We start from the raw sequence: 20,446 nt of genomic DNA on the forward strand, positions 1-20,446 counted from the left end.
AACAGCTTCTGAGATCAACAAAATTCCAAAAGGCCACTTTCCAAGTTCATCCATGATTTGGTGTTGCTTCTTCAACAAACTACACCGAACCAAAGTGCTCTTTCAAATTGGACTTTGTCTCCAGAAACCAATTGTGGTTTTAAATTTTAATATAATTAAATCATCATACTAGTAAATCAAAACGCAGGCACAGAAAATTTCCAAGAATTAAACCGTTAACTAGTTGACAATAATATGAAAGAGACATGAATTAAAGTTACAAAGGTTTGAACTTATTGTCTAAAAGCAATCACTTTTGAAAAAAAATAAAATCCCAAAAATAAAAATACAGTACGGCTTCTTCTAAGTTTGTCCCGACTCCCGAACGAGTTTAAATTCAATCAAATAAACAAATCGAATATCGGCATGTCGTCATCACTTTCTTCCTCCGGTTCGTCCTTCTTCTTCTTCTCCTCAACTGCAGGAGCAGCAACATCTGCAGCAGCAGGAGCAGCCATAGCTGCCGGAGCTGGAGCCGAACCTACAGCATTCATGATAAGGTCATCAAGGTTCTTCTTCTCAGCAAGCTTGGCAAAGGGGCCCGGCCAATAGGATTCTACTTTGACGTTTGCGGATTTCAACAGTGTAGCAATCTTCTCTCCTGTGATTGGGATGCCATCATCGTGAAGAATCATCATGGCATAGGTGCAGGCAACTTCAGAGGTCGACATTGTATTCGAAATCTCGTATATCGGCTTGGAGGGGAGGTATATTTATAGGTGTGTAAAGTTATAAATCTTAGATATATCTGGAAACTTTATACAATCATATCTGGAATCCCATTGTAAAGTATGAATCCTAGTCAGATACGAGTCATACGACACCTTTTCAGTTCACAAAACGCAGAGTGAATATCATCGAATTCGATGCCTTTAATGATCGAATCTGTGGGAAAGTTAATTCATCACGCGATAATTGTGTAATCGACAATTGTTTTGGCAAGTTCGATCAGCCCTAAAATCTTTGTAGATACTTCTACTTCTTGGAGAACAAGGAATTATTCTTCCTCCATAAAGCCCTAGGATTCCTTTTCCATATATAATTTGGTCTCCACGTCGACCTCATCAACCGCCAAAGTTGGATCACCGACTAAACCCTCTCTCGTAACTCTATATACACCACCACGCCCTTAACAAATAATTCGTAACTTCGCAATTGCCCTAAAACCACGCCCTTTACAAATAATTCATATCTTTGCGATTGCCCTAATCGCCCTGTTGAAGAAGAGATGAAGGTGGTTTCTGCTTATATGCTGGCTGTTCTGGGAGGGAACACCACTCCCTCTGTTGATAATTTGAAGAAGATTCTCGGATCGGTTGGAGCCGATGCCGATAGCGATATGATCGAGTTGCTGGTGTCTCAATTAAAAGGAAAAGATATCGACGAAGTGATTGCCTCCGGGAGAGAGAAGTTGGCTTCTATTTCCTCTGGTGGCGCAGTTGCTGGTGTCGCACCCGCAGCAGGTAGCACTGGTGCTGCAGATGCTGCTTCAGCCGAGCAGAAGAAGGAAGAGAAGGTTGAAGACGAAGAGGAAGAAGAAGATGCAGATATTGGTGGTCTCTTTGGCGACGAGTGATAGATAAAAGCTAAAACTTGTCGACGGATGTCATTGTGGTTTCGGTGTGCTAGTACTGCGTTTTGTTTCATCTATTTCTTACGTTTGTCTTTTCTTTTACCTCGAATCTAAACTTGTTTGTAGCTCAATGTTTCTTTTAATCCCAATTCAACTAGGTTAATTGATCGAACTTTGATTCTATATGATTTGGATGTCAAATGTAATTTTTAGTCCCTCATTCTTCTAATTCGAACATTCGAACTTTCCATTAAATCATTGTTTGACAAGATAATCAAGCAGCGACATGTTATTTTTCTTTGATACTCAGTATGTTCTCGATGATACATTGGTATCTGAAACTGGATACCTAAAACAACTTATCAATACATCTTCTATAAGCCTTAGCAACTGCACAAAAACCAAACGAATCAATAGAACAAGAGCAGGTCTTCTGTGTGTCAATAACTCAATATCAAGCACAAAATGGGACTGGTTCTTAACGCAAAAGATTATTGAACACTGCCTCCTAATACTTGAAAATTAACCAATCCGAATTCAATCCCATAAATGAATCCTGATCAAATACAACTATATCTGTTGTATAGGCTTGGTTCAATTACAATACTAATTCGATGTAATATAGGATTCTATACAATGAACCCTTTCGTTATCAATTGAAAATACGACTTGGACAACTTCTCTGAATCAGAGTTGTACTCATATGCTTCTTGTTTAATCATTTACTTGTCCGATACGTATCAATTTATGCAGTAGATAGAGTTTGCGTCCAATTCAGTAAAAACACTCAAAAACTTATAATGTTTCAATTTAACTTACAACTTCTTTTGTTCACATGAATTCTCTAGGCCATAATTAATGAACTGAATTTTATGTATAAAAGAATAGTGCAGCACTGATATAAGTTGTCACAGCCTTGAAAGCCTTGAAATTTCGAATGATAAAAACTCGAAATCGAAGCCATGAAAACTCTAAAACAATCTCAAATATATTGAAATCATCTTATAGTAACAGTGTATCGAAACTGAATTAATAGTACGACTCAGTCGACTTGATTAATACATAACCAGTTTATAACTCAAGTATTATAACAAATGGAAATGTAAAATTCTTTCAATCCCCACCACAAATAGAAGAATTAAACTTCGACAATCTTCAGAGTAAGACATCCAATTCTGCTAATCCACACCTACAGAACTATTATCTACACCATCGAATAGGTGCACCGAGATTGTAAACACAAACCCGGTAAGCTTTGCAGCTCGTATGAGTAAATCAACAGTACAACGCACATCGTATACAAAAGAAAATAACTGATAACATTTAGAGATAAATGTACTCATGAGACACTGGATGACCCATCTAGTTGTCCAATAATATTAGAAAATATGTGTACTCGTGAGACATTGGGCAACCCATCTGTTTACCCAAATAGCATTTAAAACACGGGTACTCATGAGACCAAGTACTCATATGTTACCCCTCATGCAATACACCGACAGATACTGGGCAACCCATATGTTACCCAATATCACACAAAAATATGGGTATTCATGAGACCCAGACAACCCATCTGTTACCCCTCATGTAGTACACCGACAGACAGACTAGAGCTCTAACTGAATCGTAACCGATGTCCGACCAAGGCTTGGTTCCGATTACTGCCAACAACATCCGAAGACCAGAAAATGTTTTAACAAGACTCAATGTTAAAACCGCGTACAATATAACAATCAACACATGTTTATTGTACTGCAACCAAACGACTCTTGCTCAATAATATAAATATAGTTGCCACAGTACAAACACATTTGGAAATAAAAACGTAACAATATATAATATAGCAACCCATATATATGTATCGTACTTACCATTTTATACACATACACAACCCACTATATTATATACATGTCATAGTTCAATATTTTTAAGAAATCGTAAATATGAGTCACCGCCAATGGTAGACTCGTCATAATGAGATTTACTCACCTTATTTCATGCGTGAAATTTCCACGACACCGAGAGCGATTCCCTCACTCGTTTCGTCGGTCACCTAATAACATGATAAATTGCTTAGAAAACGGTAAGTAAAATCTTAGGTGCCGATTCAGGACGACGAATCACTGTTCATAAAATTATTGTTCACAACTTTATTGTTCACGCACCGTTACATACGACGCCGTGTGGGGCTCACGTGCCACCCTCCAGCAGCCGCGCATGGCGCTCACGTGCCACCCACAGTAGACATGCGTGGGGCTCACGCGCCCCCCAAACCGGTGCGCGTGACCTCACACACAGCTCCCAAACCTCGCAATTTCACTTCCTACACCATCCTAGATCGATAGCCTAGCCCCTACCGCCCTCACCTCCTCCCACGCGCCGCCACAGACGGCAACACGCGCTCCACCACCACCTCCGATCAAAACTCCTAAAATCAACAAACTTCCAACATGAAAAACGTAGATCACAAGGAGAGAGACACAACCATACCTTCAGCTCATCCCAAGCCGGTCGGAATCGTCGCCGTAAGATCCCGGGTTTGAATTTGGAGATTAGAGTAGCTGCAGCTCGATTCGAGCCTCACCGCCGGTGGAATCGTGCCTAGAAGGAAAGAGGAAGACTCGCTGTCGTGGCCCCGAGCTCCAGCGTCGCCGATGCAGCAATTGTCGTTCCTTGGTGGCGCCGCGTCATGGCGCTGGGTGGCTCGCCGCTACCACAAATCGACATGGCTCGGTCGTGCGGTCCCAACGACACCGGCGGTGTCGTGCACGGTGGCCGGAGGAGGGAGATCGTCGGAGGAGGGATCGGCGATGGTAGAGAGAGTCGGGGGAGAGAAGAGAGAAACCGGGAAACTTTCTGAAATCGAAAAAAAAAATCCTTTTATAGCCTTCCAAAATTGGAAACTAACTTCTATTAATAATAACTTTCACATACAATGTCCGATTAAGGTGCGCCGAGTGTCCACAATCTCGTATTGACAAGCTCTACAACTTCCGTGAAGAAAGTTTTCAGAGACGAGCGACAAAATAAAAATCGACTCTCGAGTCATAGAAAACATAATGTTTTTCAATTTAAATTTTCGAAATATCGACGAGAAAACGAAAAAATGCGATTTTTACTCAAATTATAAGTTTAATAATCTACAAGAATTTATACGAATCAAACCCGAAAATTCGGGGTATTACATTAGTAGACCACATAAATGAAGTAAGTATTGTTGTATTCCATGTAAAATAGAAAGCAAAGATAGATAATTTTGTTGTTGGTGTCTTGATCGAGTCTTGATCTGTAATCATATTTTCCAAGTAAAGAAAGTAATGGTAATCCTTCTACGGAAGACACAGTTTCAACATGAAAGTTGGATATATCTTTCTATCTGACATGTAAATTGAAAATCCAGAAGCTGTTTTGGATCAAACAGCCTTCGAGTTGTATATGGATGGACCTATCTAACCTCAACAAAATTCCAACCACTTTCCAAGTCACTTTCATACGTACATGAAGAATCTTTCAGTTCGCATAGAGGAATTGAAGAAAGCTGATTACCACCAAAATTTGTTCAGCTAGCTAAGATTTCGGTGTTGATCCCAGAAAATACACCAAAGTAGGCCAAAGCAAGTGGCTCTTTGAATTGGATTTGTATCCAGAAACCAGATTTCAGGTCTAAATGTCTAATATAATCAAACCATAAATCAAAACGAATGCACAGAAAATTTTCGAGAATTAAAACGTTAACTAGTTGACAACAATATGAAGCAGACTGCAGACATCAATTACAGTTGCATAAAATTTGAACTTGTCTTTTATCAATGATAAATCAGAAAAAAAAATCTCAAAAATCAAAATACAGTATGGCTTCTTCTAAGTTTGTTCCGAACGAATTTAAATTCAATTAAACAAGTCGAATATCGGCATGTCGTCATCACTTTCTTCCTCTGGCTCATCCTTCTTCTTCTTCTTCTCCTCAACTGCAGGAGCAGCCATAGCTGACGGGGCAGGAGCCGAACCTACAGCATTCATGATAAGGGTCATCAAGGTTCCTCTTCTCAGCAAGCTTGGCAAAGAGGCCTGGCCAGTAGGATATTGCGGATTTCAACAGTGTAGCAATCTTCTCTCCTGTGAATGAGATACCATCATCGTGAAGAATCATCATGGCATAGGTGAAGGGAACTTTAGAGATTGTTAGAAAAATGGTTTGGATAAACCATTTTAAACTAAATTTTAATTGATTAATTAAATTAAGTTAAGCTTAAAATTAATCAATAATGAACATATATTTGAATTCTCCATAATGACGGCTACAAGATTATATGTTTTTTGTATAATTTGGTTTGTGGGTGAATAAAAAATTGTTACTCAAAGATGGTTACTTAAAATGAGGAAAAATGTTTGTCTTACATTGGAAAAGAGAAGTGTTGAAAAATCTTTATATAGAATCTATTGTTTATAGATTGTAAAATGTGTAAGCCCCTTTATGCATTCTTGCGCACGCGCATGTGGTGCATATCTCGGGTTGCAAGAAACTCGTGTATGTCCGCGTCAATGCAACATCGAATTGGGGGGTCGGTACGTAGATTCTTTTTGTATTCATTGACTGTTCCAAACACAATCAGCTCTTCCTCTCTCAAACTGTTCTTAGCTTTTCTCTGGTGATATAAATAAATACTTTTCGAGTTCATTGAGAGTTTTACTTAGTAGTGCAATTTTCTAGAATTGTTTAGTCGATATATCCTGGGAGACAAGCACCAAACATCTTTGCACCGATAGAGGAGGCATAAACGTCTTAAGGACAGTGTGGTATCACACATGTCTCGACTAGTTCTTCGATCATCAATTGTTCGGTATTTTGGTTGAGTTCATATTGAATTTCTTTCATGTTCTGTTTCTGTTTTATAATTATTTTATAATTCAATTTATTAAATTATATATGTAATATATCACTGATTTTCTAACCGTCAATATTGTATTCCAAATCTTGTATATCGGCTTGGAGTCTTGGATGGTTTATTCACTTTGGTTGTATGTGTTGTGCGGAAGCATAAACAAACAACGATATTGATATGGAACAATAAATAAAAGAAACATAAGGACACAAGATTTATAATGGTGTACTCAATAATGTGAATGAGTTACGTCCACTCCCAGAGCTGGAAAATATTCTACTATGATCAAATATGAGAAACAAACAATTAGAGTTAATAATAACTCTCTCCACCCAAACCAATACACCTGATCATATTACTATTCTTTTCAACTACAATACATAGCAACCCCTAACAACCAAGCTCTCTAATATCTTCACCAACGGAATAGTTGCATCACCACCAAGAGAAAAATGAAAAAGGAATATGAGAATGACTCTGCAATTTTTCTGTTTCTCTCTGTTCTATTTCATCATCCTATACGGCTGGTCTCAAAAAGCTTATATACATGTCTTCACAAGATATAATTATCCTAGAACATGTGTTGCTGACATGATCAACTTAGGCCAAGCCCATTATGTGTAAGCCAACACCAACAATCTCCACCTTAGCTTCACATCATATATAACCTCAATAATGAACCTGTATCATAAGGAACAAATAATAATATCTTAGTCCAATTTGCCACTCCGACTTTCCCGTAGGGACTCAAATGCTACGAACACCAATCAAGTCCAAGCAATGCTTGAACTTGCTCAATGAAACCGGTTTCGTCAATATATAAGCAGGGTTGTCTTCAGTTCCAACTTTCTAGAGTTCTATGTCACCATCCTCCACCAATTGACGAATCTTGTGAAATCTAACATGAATATGTTTGGTACGATTATGAGTAACCTGGTTCTCTGCTAAATGAATAGCATTCTGACGATCACAATAAACATTCACATAGTCTTGAACTACACCCAAGTCCTCAAGTAAACCACGAAGCCAAAAAGCTTCCCTTGCACCCTCTGTTATTTCCATATACTCAGTTTCTATAGTCGACAAAAAAATAGTATGTTGCAAATTCAACTTCTAACTCACTGCTCCACTAGCAAGAGTAATACATATCCAACAACACAATGATTCATCATATCCTACTGAAACACTATTCCAACATATACGGTACAAACAATATATCGTAGAATCCATTTTACTGCTTCCCAATGACCTTTACATGGATTATACATATATCTACACACCACAATTCAGGCCTGTGAAATATCTAGTCTAGTACACACTATAAAATATATCAAGCTGCCAACAACAATAGCATACAAAACTTTAGCCATATTTTTTAAATCCTCATAAGTACTAGGAGACATGGAAGAATTAAGCTTGAAATGAGAAGAAGAGGTATGCTTACAGGTTTAGTTTTATCAATCATGTTAAACCGATGTAGTACCTTCTTCAAATATTGTTTATGTGACAAACATACCTTACTTTTAGATCTGTCTCTTTCAATTTCCATGCCCAACATCTTCTTTGCTTCTCCTAAATCTTTCATCTCAAATTCACCACTCAACTGTGACTTTAATTTATCTTTCTCCACCTTGCTGATAGATGTAATCAACATATCATTAACATATAAGAGCAAATAAATGAAGGACCCATCATGTAGCTTGCGAAAATATACACATGGATCATAAAGACTCCTAGTTTACTTCTGACCAAACATAAACTTATCAAATCGCGTGTACCAATGCGTAGGAGATTGCTTTAGGCTATACAATGATTTCTGCAATTTACAAACCTATTTTTCCTTATCAGCAACTTTGAAACCAACTGGCTGACTCATATAGATCTCCTCATTCAACCACGTAAAAATGCAGTTTTAACATCAAGTTGTACTAACTCAAGATCAAACTGTGCAACCAAGGCTAAAAGAATATGAATAGAAGAATGTTTCACAACTAGAGAAAATACATCATTGTAATCTATTCATTCCTTTTGTGCATAGCCCTTAGCTACCAATCAGGCCTTATACCGAGATCCCTCCTTTTTAGTAATGTAATGACCCTAGTTTTGAAAATGTTTATTGGATTATTCTAAAATTTACAAAGTTTGTGAAGTTCTTAAAATGACATTTCGTTGCGTTGTGACATCGGAAAATGAAAACGGAAACGTTATCGGAAATGTGATTTAGAAAAACGTTACGTTCCGCGATGTAAGTATCGATTTTTATTTCGTTGCTCGTTTGCGAAAACTTCTTCACGAAAGTTGTAGAGCTCGTCAATACGAGTTTGGGGACGCGTTACGCGTTCAAATCGGACGTCGGACGTGAAAGTTATTAACGTCGGAAGTTAATTTCCAATTTTGAAAACGAGTATAAAAAAGACATTTTTCAGATTAGGGTTTCCATTTTTGGAAACCCCTCTCTCTCCTCACTCGCACTTGCCTCCCTCCTTCTCTCACTTTCCCCCTCTCTCTCTCTCTCTCTCTCTCTGGAATCTTCACCGGCGATCTCCGTCTCCAGGCCCCCGTGCTTCTCACCGCCGGTTCCTAGAGCATCGTGCGACCCTCAGCTGCAACCCTCGAGCTCGCCGCACCGTGCCTCGCCGCCGTGAAGCCGCACGACGTCGCCAAGCTTCTGCGTTTCCCTCCGCTGCTGTCAAGCTCACCTCCGGCGATCTCCGGTGGTTCTCAAGATCGAATCGAGGTGAGGTTAGCCTAGGTTGATTATTGTGATGCTTTGTTGTGAATTTGTGGATGTGTTGATTCGAATTGGAGGAGGAGGGAGTAGGTGAGGTTACCGCCGCCTTAGGCGGCGCGTGTGGTTGCGTGGAGGAGGTAGGAGGCGGCGTGAGGCCGTGGGAAGGTAGAGGAGGAGGAGGAGAAGAGGAGATTTGGGGCGGTGGTGGTTTGCTACGCGCCGGTCTTAGGGTCGACGCGTGGGCCCCATGCGCTGACAGAGTGGCGCGTGAGCGCCACGCGCGGTCGCCGGAGGTGGCGCGTGTACCCCACTCGCCGCCACGCGCGGCGGCGCGTGAATAGTGATTTCAAAACAGTAAATTTGTTAAATTTATTTTTTCGAACGGTGAATATAAAAAGTAATTTACGTACGATAAATGTAAATGTAAATTACATTCAGTAAATGTAAAAGTAATTTCGGATGGGTAAATCTTTAATTATTATTTACTGGACAATATTTACTGTGAGAAATACATGTATGTACAAAAATACGTAAATAGTATGTATAAGTACAGAAATACGTAAAGAGTATGAATTTGTACATGATTACGTATTTAATATGTATTAAATAGTAAATATGTAAATAGTAACTCAGTGAACAGTAATTTCGTAAAACCAGAAATTGCTGAACAATAAAATATTATTACTGTTTCGGCATTTAAGGTTTACGTAACGATTCTAAATTCTTTTCTTATCTTTTTAAGGTGATCGATAATTCAAGTAAACGAATTACCTTCGGAATCGTGGAATTACGCTCGAGATTATAAGATGAGTAAATCTCATATTTACGAATATACCCTTGCAGAGATTCAAGATTATGCAGAATTTTAAAGAATGAAATATGACATGTATATGATATAGTGGAATATATATTTGTATAAATGGTAAATATGTACATATATATAGTTTGCTATATTATTTACTGTCATGATTTCGTTGTGAATATGTTCATTTTGATGATGAGATATGTATTGAGCATGTTGATTCGATTTGGACAATATCATTAGATGATTTGTAGTACGTGGTTTTAACATCGAGTTTTGTTAAAACATTTATGTCTTCAGACGAGTTTTGTCTTCGGACGTGTTTTATGTCTTCGGACGAGTTTTGTCTTCGGACGTGTTTTATGTCTTCGGACGAGTTTATGTCTTCAGACGTGTTTGACATGTCGGAACCTAGCCATTGGCCGGGCGAAAGTTACGATACAGTTAGAGCTCTAGTCTGTCTGCCGGGGTACTGCATATGAGGTAACATATGGGTTATCGACTTATGAATACCTATATATTTTTGATATTGGATGACAGATGGTTGTCCAATGTTGGTGACGTACTACATGAGGGGTAACAGAGGTATACCAGCACTCATGAGTACCCGTATTATAAATGCATTTGGGTAAACAGAGGGTTGCCCAATTCTCATGAGTACATATATTTTCACAATTATTAGACAACCAGATGGGCCGTCTAATGAGTCATAAGTGCATTATATTTGTTGATTTGTAGATTTTCGTATATATTGATATGCGAGTTATATTGTTGTTTTACTCATACGAGCTGCAAAGCTTACCGGGTTTGTGTTTACAATCCCGGTGCACCTATTCGATGGTGTAGTTGATAACTCCGCATGTGTGGATTAGCGGAAATCGACGGACCGCTCAGAGGACTTGAAGTTATTTGTTTCCATTTTGTGGTGAGGATTTTGTGTGGATTTTTGTGTGAGGATTATACATTTCCATTTGTTATAATGTCGAATTATAAATGTTGGTTTGTAATAATCGGTTTGACTGAGTTGCCTTTTGAACTCAGAGATGATCCGCTGTGACATTTAAATGATTTCGATATATTGAGATTGTTTTAGTGTTTTTCATGACTTCGAAATTTGATTTTTATACTCGAAATTTTGGAGTCGTGATAAGTAAATACCCACTTATAGCCAACTGCTCTCTTTCCATGTGGTAACTGAGCCAACTCCCAAGAGTTCTTGTGAAGAGACTTCATCTCCTCACCCATACCCTTTTACCACTCCACCTTATTTGCATGTATTACAAATTCTTCATAAGTAGTAGGAATTTATTCTTCAGTCATTGGAAGTGCATAAGTCACCATATCATTAAACCAAACTGGCTTGGGAGCATTCCTCTTTTCTTTTCTCAATGCAATAGGTTCATCTTGTTGTGTAGCCTCTACCTCAGTACATGTATCTATATTAGTTGAATCATCAATTGTATGTTATTCTGAATCACCTGGAGCTTTATCAATATTTTTTTCAAGCTCCACCTGTTTCAACCTCTTTGTGGTCATCTTCTGATTTTCAGAATTATTCTGCTCATTCTGACGGTATCATCAAATGTAACATCTTTGCTCACAATAATCTTTCTCATATCTGGACACCATAGCCTGAATTCTTTCACACCATCACTAAAGCCCAAGAAAATAGCTTTCTTTGCTCTAGGATCAAGCTTGCTTTCCTTGACATGATAATAAGTAGGACATCCAAAATATGTATGTAATGATAATCAATAACAAGTTTTCCAGACCATACCTCCATAAGAGTTTTGCCCTCATTTGCAGTTGTAGGAAACCTGTTGATAAGATGGTCTGCATATGTAACTGCCTGCCCAAAATGTTTTGTCTAATCCAACATTACACAACATACACCAAACCTTCTTTAACAAAGTCTAATTCATGCGTTCGGTTACCCCATTTTGCTGCGATGTTCCTCTAACTGTGAAGTGTCTCACAATGCCCTCATTTTGACACAATTTCAAGAATTGATCAGACTTGTACTCAGCACCATTATCTGACCTGAGTCTCTTAATTTTCCGACCGATCTAAGTCTCAATCATCTTCTTCCACTTCACAAATATATTTAAGACTTCATCTTTATGCTTCATGGTGTACACCCAGACTCTTCTAAAGAAGTCATTAATAAAAGTAACATAATACCATTTACCTCCCAAAAATGTAGTCTTTGTAGGTCCTCATACGTCTGTGTGAACATAATCAAAAGCTCATTTAGTCTGATGAATTGATGTACAAAACTTCACTCTAGTCTGTTTTCCCAAAACACAATGTTCACAAAATTCCAATTTGCAAGTCTTTGCACCTTTCAACAAGCCTTGCTTCACAAATCCCTAAATAGCTTTCTCACCAGCATGTGCAAGACACATATGCCATAATCTAGTAATGTTTGTATCATCTGTAATCTCAGAAACTACTATTTCACTTGTCATTGTACTACCCTGTAGAAAATATAAGTGAACCAGAAAAAACTTTAGCAACACTATTCCTCAATATAATTATGTGCTCCTTTGACTCCAAAGTTCCTAAAGAAATCAGATTTTTCTTCAAGTTTGGAACATACCTAACGTTTGTCAATTCTCTAACACTCCCATTATGCATCTTACGACGAACTGTACCAAGTCCTTTAGTTCTGCAAGGACTATTATTACCCATAAGAACTAGTCCACCATCTAATTCCCTTGAAATAGAGAACCATTCCTTGTTAGGACAATGTGGTGGGTACAACTCATCCATTATCCATCTGTCAGAATAATCAAGTGCTAATAAGCTTGCCAAAGCAAAATCAATCTCAATGTCTTCAAAGTAATCTACACTTAAAGAAAAAATGAAGTCATCGTCATCTTCAATTTTCGCCACATTCACTTTTGAGACTTTCTTGTATTTAGTCTTTAACTTGGGACAATCTTTCTTCCAATGCTCTTTTTGATGACAAAAGGCACACTCATCTTTTATAGGAAATTTACTTATTGACTTGGTATGAGATTTATCTCTCTTTCCACTAAACTTTCTATCATATGATCTTCCTCTTGCCACAAGTGCTTGAGCCAACACTTTATTTAATTGCTTCTCTATCTTTCTACATTCATTATTAATCAATGAATTGCATATATCATCAAATTTCACTTCATTATTTCCATGGAACAATATTGTAATCTGACACAACCCCCCTCCCCTCCCCCCCCCCCCAAAATTTACCTTAATATTAAGACAGATCGTGCTGGGATCACTATCAAATGAGATTTACCAAAACTTTCGGCATAGTCACCCTAGAAAGTAGCCAACCCTACCGGCACGAAGAACGACACTTCTATAATCTCCAGTTCAACTCAACTTGCGGAGCCTCCGTGCTCCCGCAATTTCTCAAACTCCACACTAATATCATTGGAGCCTTGGAGCTCGTAACTCGTCTTAAATCGCAACCGCTCAACCCACTAAGACAACGGGGTCAATAACAATCATACAACATTCTATAAACATCGAATCGTGTAAATTTATATTTAAAACAACGTCCACTCGGAAAGTAAACACGAGACCACACAACACTTGACGATTCACCAGTCCTCTCCTTTCTAAATCTCTATTGGGAGTCTACTAGTACATCCTCTCTCTTCTAGCGACTCGGTAACATCGATACCATTTCTGGTTCATCCCCTCTCTTCGATTCTAAACTCTCATTGCATTGCCGGTTCATCCCCTCTTTCTCGGTTATGCAATATGTAGAGACCACTAGTTCATCCCATCTCTCCTAGTGTCTCAATAATCTTCCGGTTCATTCCCTCTCTTCCGGTTCCATACACTCACCTCAAAAGATCTGACATAAGCCCCATAACATAACTTCGAGTCTCACTCGTAAACATATATACAATCACCGTCCCAGACATAATATCAAACCATCCCAAAAGTATCAACATGTTCATAAAACAACTAACTAAATGTTCAACCACATGGACCAACACAAACCAAACACACCATTCTTCTAGTACGCCGTTGATACCACTATAACAACCCAACTTGAGTTTACGTTTTGAAACCCAAGGTAGATCATTAAAGAAACGATATATATTCTAAAATAAAGGTGGTTGCACCCAAACCTTGGTCAAGATGTCTACATACAATTTTGAAAGGGATCAAACCACTCGTAGTCCAACTAATTAAAAAACTCACCCGGACAAATCCTAGCGCTCTAGAACGAAAATGGGAATAATCCAACGGGTGGATCTCCACAATTTATAAACTGAAATCCGTATTTTCGGAAAATCCTAACTATCCTTAAACTTCATCAATTGTACCCATAGTCTAACAATAAATTTCCTTACACCGACGGGGTTATTTTGAACCCAAAAACTCGGCCGGACAAGGTGACACGAGCCACCCACGTGTTGCAGGCAGTGGCAGAGCTGCTACTATTATGGTGACCAAACTTCTAACAACTTTCTAGTTCACAATAAAGTCCAAATCCAAGCCTAAACAGTCCAATTTACGAAGAACACAAAATTGACACTATTCACAAACCCTAGAAATAAAAATTCTTGATTCGAGTACTTACACTTCGATTTGGCTCAATTCTTTTTGTGGGAATGTTGCTGGGACTAAGACAAGTAAAACCCCTCAATAATCTCGAGCTATAGCGGCTGGAGGAGTGAGTTCCAACGAAAAGAGCGATCGGGGTAGCGAAGCTGCTAGGCGACATTACTCTTACACGACGGCGAGACGGGGTCGGCCACCAACCCAAATCGACAGAGGGTTGAGCTAGCTTTTGAATGGAACCGGTGTGTCGGTCTGGAGTGGCCGGACGATGGCGTTCTGACGAGGAGAAGGCAGCAGGATCAGGCTTGGGAAAACTGGGTTTTTCCCTCTGTGAACAGTGCCGCCAAAAATTTGAATCCCTTTTTTATTTTCTCCTCCTCTTTCTCACTTTAATTCCCCCATTTATACTAATTTCTAAAAATGTCCAAGTACCATTTTTGATTCATAACTTTTTCATAAGAACCCTGATTTGGGCGTGCCATGTGTCCACAAACTCGTATCGACAAGCTCTACAACTTTCGTGAAGGAAGTTTTATCGAAAAACCTATGCATCAATAGTAAATTTTTAGAGTCGTTACACTTAGTACCAATGGTCTAAATATCGGTTATCGGCATCGTATCGGTTTTGTAAAATAAGGATATAACGGGGATATATCGAGATATATCGGATTATATCGGATTTATCGTTTTTTTTAATTTTTAATTTAAATTTAATATATTTATAAACATATACTTCAAAATATTCAAAATATACCAAATAATATTAACTACTAAGTACTAATTGAACAAAAATAGGTGCACAAAAGATAGATTCAGATATTGATTATGCATTCATGCATTATAAACTCTCTCATCATAATAATCAAAGTCAAACTCATCTTCTCTATTATCTTCATCCTTATCTTCTGAGATAAAATCATCTTCATAAATCACCTTCTACCTATTTGCGTTGAAATTTCCCAAAACGACATCGTCTCCTTAAAAAAAGTCACCGAAAAAAAAGTAATAAGAAAAAAAGTCACCGAAAACAAAGTCAACGAAAAAAAAAGTCAAACGAAAAATAATCCACCGATATATCCCGATATATCGCATGTTGACTTGATATTTTGAGTTGACCGATATATTAAGGCGATTTGGCATTTATCCTATCGGTTTCTAAATATCACCGATATATCGCCGATATATCCCGATATTTAGAACACTGCTTAGTACGACTCTCGATTCAAGTAAAATGTAAAGATATAATCGTAAGGAATGAGTAAAAAGGTTCGGGGCGTATCATAATTAAATGCTCATACTCGTCAAGAAGAGAATTCAGCAAACACAAAGCTTTATCCTCATCATCAATTTGAACTTTCAAATTAACTAAATATGCAAGTATCTTATTGAAATCACTAATGTGTTCAGTCATAAAATACCTTGTTTGTAGTTGAACGGAAAAGCCTCATCTTCAGGTGAAACCGAGTTTCTGTACTTTTGACCATGTACTAGTCTTCTAATTTATGCTATAGCTCCTTTGCCGAAGTTTCCCTCATAATAAAGAACTTCTGATCATTCGCAAGACACAATCGAATAGAACCACAAGCCCACTTATTAATCTGCTTCCACTTGAAATTAGTCATGTCATTTGGTTTGTCTTCAAGAACAATATCCAATTCCTCTTGGCACAAGACATCCATCATCTTACACTACCACATGCCAAAATTATTAGTTTCATCGAACTTTTCAACTTCAAATTTAGCATTGCCAATTGATGGTCTAAGCCCACGAAGAACCTGAAAACGACTCAGTCCCTTTTTTTTTCTTCTCACCGTTAACATTATTGTCAACCATGATTTCCAAACAATATCAATATCTATCCCAAATTAGAACATATAATTAGAGTTAATAATATCTCTCTCCACCCAAACCAATACACCTGATCCTATTACTATTCTCTTCAACTACAATACACATCAACCCCCGACAACCAAGCTCTCTAGGAACTTCACTAACGGAATAGCTGCGTCACGACCAAGAGAATAAGGAGAAAGGAATACTGAGAATGACTCTGTAATTTTTATGGTTCTCTTTGTTCTGTTTCATCATCCTATACGGCTGGTCTCAAAAAACATATATATATATATATATATATATATGTGTGTGTGTGTGTGTGTCTTCACAATGTATAATTAACCTAGGACATGTGCTGCTCACATGATCGACTTGGGCCAAACCCGATATATGTAGGCCGACACCGACAATATGTGCTTTCCCTGGTGGGGAGGTATATTTATAGGTGTGTAAAGTATGAATCCTAAATATATCTGGAATCCTAGGCAGATATGTTCAATGGATCTTTTCTACTTCTCGAACGGAATGCGAATATCATCGAGCGGTCTTGGAGGTATTGAATACATTCCTAATCTAACCAGGTAATATGAACCTTTAAATGGTCTAGGAATCAGTTGGTCTTCTAGATGCTTCTTATTCAATCAATAAGGTTCATAACATTTATAAAAGTATCCTCGAATCGTAGCCTAACAAGGCGATTTAGCTCTTGAAAAGCCAACTAGCCAAGTGAGCGAAAGAGCTATCTTCTGAGAATATATTGAAACTAAGCTGGTTGCTAATATGAGCAGATTTATTTTGTACCTTGCTCGGGAGAAGTGAAGAATTCAGCCCTGAGGACCTCGCACTACATTCAACAAGTAGGTGCTGTTCCTCGTTCATGTCCAGAAATTGTTATAGTTTCTTACCAATATATGGGAGGCACGTATCATTAGCCATATTACCATGACCCTAACCCAAACAAATTATAATAAGTGCAGAGTTCCTCTCAGGATTCTCCTTCAAATTATAATTAGTGATTCTTCCAGTCCGTATACTAATATCAAAAATGTGAAATTCCCGCAGCACTATGAGCTCTAAAATCTGGTTCATACCAGTGACTAGTAAGTGTGTACAACAAGCAAGAAAAGACAATGTTATCATTCTGTATCATGGCATATCCTATCAGTCTTCTTTAGCCCGTGCAAAATCAACTAGGTACTGATTCAAATGCTGACCAAATATTTTTGTAGAGAATGACTCTGTAACATGCCGCCGAGCTTCTGCACCCATTCTCTGAGCCATCTCTGGGTCTAGAATGAGCTTAGCCATAGCCAGGGAAAACTCTATTGGGTTACTTTCACAAAGAAATCCTGTTATACCATTCTGAACTGTCTCTACAGGACCCCCACTGTTGCATGCAATAACTGGTTTATGGGCCGCCATTGCCTCCAGAGGAACGATGCCAAAGTGTTCATCCTGTGATGTTGACAGATCAAATATTGAAACTCTTTTCCTACCATATATTGGATTGGAATAACAGCGGACAACAGTGTGAACTTTTAACCTTTGGCGTGTAAATGACACATAGGCATTGGGAGAGTAGTGCATTTCTTTCGGCTGTTGAGCAAGATGTGATGAACTTAACCCGATTGGAAATTCCTTCCCTTTGTGCTAAAATTCTGAGCTCCTCCAAGTACTCGACATTTTCTCTTAACCGATTGTCAAAGCCACCTAAAAACAATCAACGTGTAAGAGAAATTCAATAAAATCAAAATGAAATGATGTTGCACTCATAACTTCTAATGTCAAACAGTCAGACATAAGAGTATAATTAGTTAAGAGCATATGGCACACATATGGGTCAGGTTTATCAAAACAAGGACACAACATAAGCTAAAGTGATGTTGCACTAATACATCACTATCAACCCAAGAATTGAAATAGTGTTAATACATCACTATCAACATTTTCCAAAATCCAGGATGAAACATAACTAGCTGCCAGCTCATATGATCCCAACAATTTACTGCCAATTTGCACCAACAGATACTGACATACAGATCCCTGAACCTTAAATTCCCCATCAATTCCATGCTAATACTTGCTCCAATTAAGACTCCTATGAACTAATGAAACTAAATGAAAAGCTTAATCATGTGATAGAAAACTTCTTGGTGATTGAACCTAAATGAAAAGCTTAATCATGTGATAGAAAACTTCTTGGTAATTGAGCACCTAGCCATTATAACAGGTGACATACTCCCACAAAACATACTTTGAAGACTTATTAACTAGTAGAAACGGCTACTCTGTCAGTAAAATTAGTTGGACCAAAAAAAAGTAGGAACATGCCTGCAATTGTCAAGGAAGCTTCAGCCAGATTATCTCCTTCAAGGGAGCGAAGCATGGCAAGAGCTGAAATCGCCAAGTCTATATTCTTTTTCCTCTCAAAACGGTTGATAGAGAGAAATTTTAACCTGCCAAAAAAACATAAACAACTCTAAGCCTCCAGATCAATTTATATAACAAAGACAATGTTTTTGCACTACAGATGTATAAGTATGTTCTTTACTTGTGAGAATTTCTAGGTTCATCGAATTGATTCACATTGACAGCTGGATAAAGAACAGCTGGCTTAATCCGTCGTGCATCGAGATGCTTGAATGTCTTTGCAAATGTCAATGCTGTAAATTTGCTGTTAACAAGAATCTTATCAGCCATTCCTGCAGCAACATATGTAACATTTTGTTTTATGATCCGGAAAGATATAGTAGATATCTAAAGCAAAGGAACACGAAGTATTCAGTAAAGACATATCCAATGAATACAAGAAAAGACATGGTAAGGAATCGGACCTGTTGTCATTTCTTCTATATAGTCTATTGGTTTTCTATATATCCTCCTCAGAATAGTTGTGTGTTGAGCCAGCAATAAATCTGGAAAATGACAATAAAACAGAACCTGCGAACCAAAGAGGTAACACATACAACAACTATAATACTAGGAACCACCAGATAATTACTAGAAAATCAAAGCTGCGAATACCTTTGTCGACTTCTTAAGCTTCAGCAATGGGATGACAACAGAGACCTGATCGACTAGTATTACATCAAACAACGGCCACATGACTAGTACGCAGAGGGCAACATACAGGCACCGCAGATATGCACACAAAGCATGAAGACGGTAGAAAACATGCCGGGGTAGGAAAGCACCATATACAGAAACTGGAAAGGCACCTGGAAAACCAAATGACATTATAACACCAAATCATTCTCTAAGTGAGAGAAATAAACTGATAATTTTTTCCTCCACATATCCAAATAGCCAAAAAAGTGTTCACATAATACTCCATTCTCCAACCCAAATGCCTAAATCAATATCCCTCTGCAAATCCTATCTAAAGGTTTTCAATTCCACCCATATTTCAGCAGAGGCTGACAGCTATCAGAGTTTATAGAAGCTTCTGTTCTATTGCATTTTGTAAACTGGGTTATTGTGTAAGCTTCTAATTGAACTCTTTACATATGATCACAACCCCATTATGCAATTCCAAATGTTTAACAATATACTAGTTTAAACTTTCTATTCTTTTCTTTACATCACAACCCCATTTACACATTCATACACAAACCATTGATTGCAAAAATCAAAACTTGAAGCATAGAAAAAAGCACACAAACCAGAGATGGTCTCCTCAAAGCATCGATTTTTATCATGGTGTGATGTAAATAGATGAACTTTATGCCCATGCGAGGCCAGCTCAACAGCCGCATCCACAATCAGTCTCTCTGCTCCGCCTACACATTCACAATTCACAGACAACTTCAACCCAAAAGAAAAAACAAACCTTCAATACTAATTACAGTAAGATTAAAACCCAACAAGAAGGAGAAGAAGAAGCTGATAAATTTACCTATACCCAGATCGGGATGAATAATCGCCACCTTCAACTTTGAGCTCCCTCCTCTCTTCGCCATTCTCTAAATTCTCAACTCAGAAAAGCTCAAGTCTTTAGCTTAACAAAGTCAAAACTAAGT

At 38.1% G+C, this 20,446-nt stretch overlaps 3 protein-coding genes across 3 annotated transcripts; 1 reads left to right on the forward strand and 2 right to left on the reverse strand.

Annotated features, from left to right (window-relative positions):
- Positions 1-341: 341 nt before the first annotated feature.
- Positions 342-710, reverse strand: LOC126786292 (60S acidic ribosomal protein P1-like). The gene has a single exon (XM_050512069.1). The coding sequence runs from the start codon at positions 708-710 to the stop codon at positions 381-383; it is 330 nt and encodes a 109-aa protein (XP_050368026.1). The 3' UTR covers positions 342-380.
- A 557-nt stretch (positions 711-1,267) lies between these two features.
- Positions 1,268-1,615, forward strand: LOC126786291 (60S acidic ribosomal protein P2-like). The gene has a single exon (XM_050512068.1). The coding sequence runs from the start codon at positions 1,268-1,270 to the stop codon at positions 1,613-1,615; it is 348 nt and encodes a 115-aa protein (XP_050368025.1).
- A 15,877-nt stretch (positions 1,616-17,492) lies between these two features.
- Positions 17,493-20,438, reverse strand: LOC126786279 (uncharacterized). Its single transcript, XM_050512051.1, has 8 exons — positions 20,323-20,438; positions 20,090-20,206; positions 19,452-19,645; positions 19,262-19,367; positions 18,979-19,129; positions 18,759-18,883; positions 17,971-18,137; positions 17,493-17,882 (listed from the first exon to the last, which is right to left on the reverse strand). Exons 1-8 carry the CDS (start codon positions 20,384-20,386, stop codon positions 17,589-17,591), a joined length of 1,218 nt encoding a protein of 405 aa, XP_050368008.1. The 5' UTR covers positions 20,387-20,438; the 3' UTR covers positions 17,493-17,588.
- Positions 20,439-20,446: the final 8 nt, after the last annotated feature.

This window comes from Argentina anserina, chromosome 3 (genome assembly GCF_933775445.1).
Source record: "Argentina anserina chromosome 3, drPotAnse1.1, whole genome shotgun sequence".
Taxonomy (NCBI): Eukaryota; Viridiplantae; Streptophyta; class Magnoliopsida; order Rosales; family Rosaceae; genus Argentina; species Argentina anserina.

Bases quoted from the DNA above. Each gene is read 5' to 3' on its own strand.
- LOC126786292 (XM_050512069.1), bottom strand. From the start codon at position 710: ATGTCGACCTCTGAAGTTGCCTGCACCTATGCCATGATGATTCTTCAC.
- LOC126786291 (XM_050512068.1), top strand. From the start codon at position 1,268: ATGAAGGTGGTTTCTGCTTATATGCTGGCTGTTCTGGGAGGGAACACC.
- LOC126786279 (XM_050512051.1), bottom strand. From the start codon at position 20,386: ATGGCGAAGAGAGGAGGGAGCTCAAAGTTGAAGGTGGCGATTATTCAT. The intron at 18,884-18,978 runs GTAAAGAACATA...TTTTTTTGGCAG, and splicing joins GAACCTAGAAATTCTCACAA to GTTAAAATTTCTCTCTATCA. The intron at 17,883-17,970 runs GTTAAAAGTTCA...TCAACATCACAG, and splicing joins GTGTCATTTACACGCCAAAG to GATGAACACTTTGGCATCGT.